At 40.7% G+C, this 1,562-nt stretch overlaps 1 protein-coding gene across 1 annotated transcript in view; it reads right to left on the bottom strand.

Annotated features, from left to right (window-relative positions):
• LOC115072662 (pleckstrin homology-like domain family B member 2) overlaps positions 1-1,285 on the bottom strand; it is a 6,927-nt gene extending 5,642 nt beyond the window's left edge. The window contains exon 1 of the mRNA XM_029570360.1: positions 1,085-1,285. Within this exon, the coding sequence (XP_029426220.1) occupies positions 1,085-1,272 (188 nt within the window). The 5' untranslated portion in view covers positions 1,273-1,285. The remainder of the gene's footprint in view (positions 1-1,084) is intronic.
• Between the last annotated feature and the right edge of the window lie 277 nt (positions 1,286-1,562).

Below are 1,562 nucleotides of genomic sequence, written 5' to 3'. Positions count from 1 at the left end.
TGTGGGTGAATCCTTAAAAAAAAAAATCCCCATTCTGCTTAAACTATTGAATTGTCTTACAGGATAGCATTCTGGATGCTGCCTCCACCAGCTCCTATTTTTATTCTTGCCTTACTGACTTCCCAAGCTCTGGCCTGTGCTCATATTTTGAGAAGATGTTAAGAACCAGCTTGAACCAAGATGCAAAGCTCTGAGCTTCCTTACTCTAGAGAGCTGGAAGGGTGTTGGGAGGGGACAACAAGGTAGGGCTGGATCTGGAAGACTGGATCTGAGTTTCACATTACCCAGTAGACAGCAGGGCATTCATGGGCAAAGCGTCAGAGGAGGGGAGCTGCCGCCAGCAATTTATAGTTCAGATGTGCCTTCGCTCCTCAGTCCATAGCATCCATTTTGCTTACCCCAAATTTAAAGACAAATATGAATGGCTAAATCCTTATACAAATTTTAACATACAGAACAACTGAAGTTTTCTTCTAAATCTACCAAAACAAAAGGGTCAAAAAAGCCTTTGAGGGAGGCTGGAGAGATGGCTCAATGGTTAAGAGCACTGGCTGCTCCTGCAGAGGACCTAGATTCTGTTTCCAACAATCACATGGCAGCTAACAATCATCCATAATAACTCTAGTTCTAGGGGGTCTGATGCTCTCCTGACCTCTGCAGGCATTGCATGGCATGAGTGGGTGCACTTACATACATGCAGGCAATACAGCCATACACATAAAATAAAAATAATAAAATTTTAAAAGTGTTTGAAATTCTGGCTGTCTTATTGGAAGTCATTGCCTACTTAATAAAAAGCAAGGGCAAAGGAGCTTAGATCCCACCAACAGAGAAACTCAATTTTGAAGCACAGTGCTAATCAGAGCTCAAGCATAAGGAAATGGGATAAAGTGGGAAAACAGTATGATGTATAATTGACCAAGTCACACAAGATGCAAGGAAATCACTTCCAGGGTCCCCATGATCCCCAGCCCTCTTTTGCACCATATATTTTATGTCTCAGAAATTGAACTTATATACACATTGTGTCTCAAACTGATGAGTTTCTCTTTGAAACCAGCAGATGGTTTTCAATAACCCTTACCTAGAGATATTGTCAGGTGAGCAGGCAGAGATGCTGGTTTCCATGCTATCGGAGCTGTCCAGGCTCAATGTGTCAAAGGCCTGGTCCTTGTAGCTGTGATCTGGATAATGGAAACTATTCAAGTAGACATTTGACTCAGATGCCGTACGGTTGTAAAATTCAGGTTTCTGTCTTTGTCCTTCACTCATCTGTTGGTGGTTATAACCTAAGGAGAGAGCTATAAATAAGTAAATTTGTGTCATTTATCAATTTTAGAATCTCCTAAGTCTACAGACTCAAGCCAGCAACCAGAAACATCCCTATGTGAAATTTGGGCCTTCATCTAATGTATTTTGAAGCAAAGCAGATGAAAGGAACAATGCCATGACCAGGGTAAGCAAGAGTTTAAGAGTGGTCATATGAGGGATTTTATTTGTCAGTGGAATAACTTGGCACTTCTTTTTTAAAAAAAAAAATTTTTTTAATTTAATAAACGCGT

This window comes from Nannospalax galili, unplaced genomic scaffold (genome assembly GCF_000622305.1).
Source record: "Nannospalax galili isolate Female #2095 unplaced genomic scaffold, S.galili_v1.0 scaffold743, whole genome shotgun sequence".
Classification (NCBI taxonomy): Eukaryota; Metazoa; Chordata; class Mammalia; order Rodentia; family Spalacidae; genus Nannospalax; species Nannospalax galili.
Note: the sequence above shows the minus strand (reverse complement) of the source record. Positions and strands in the feature narration are given on the sequence as shown.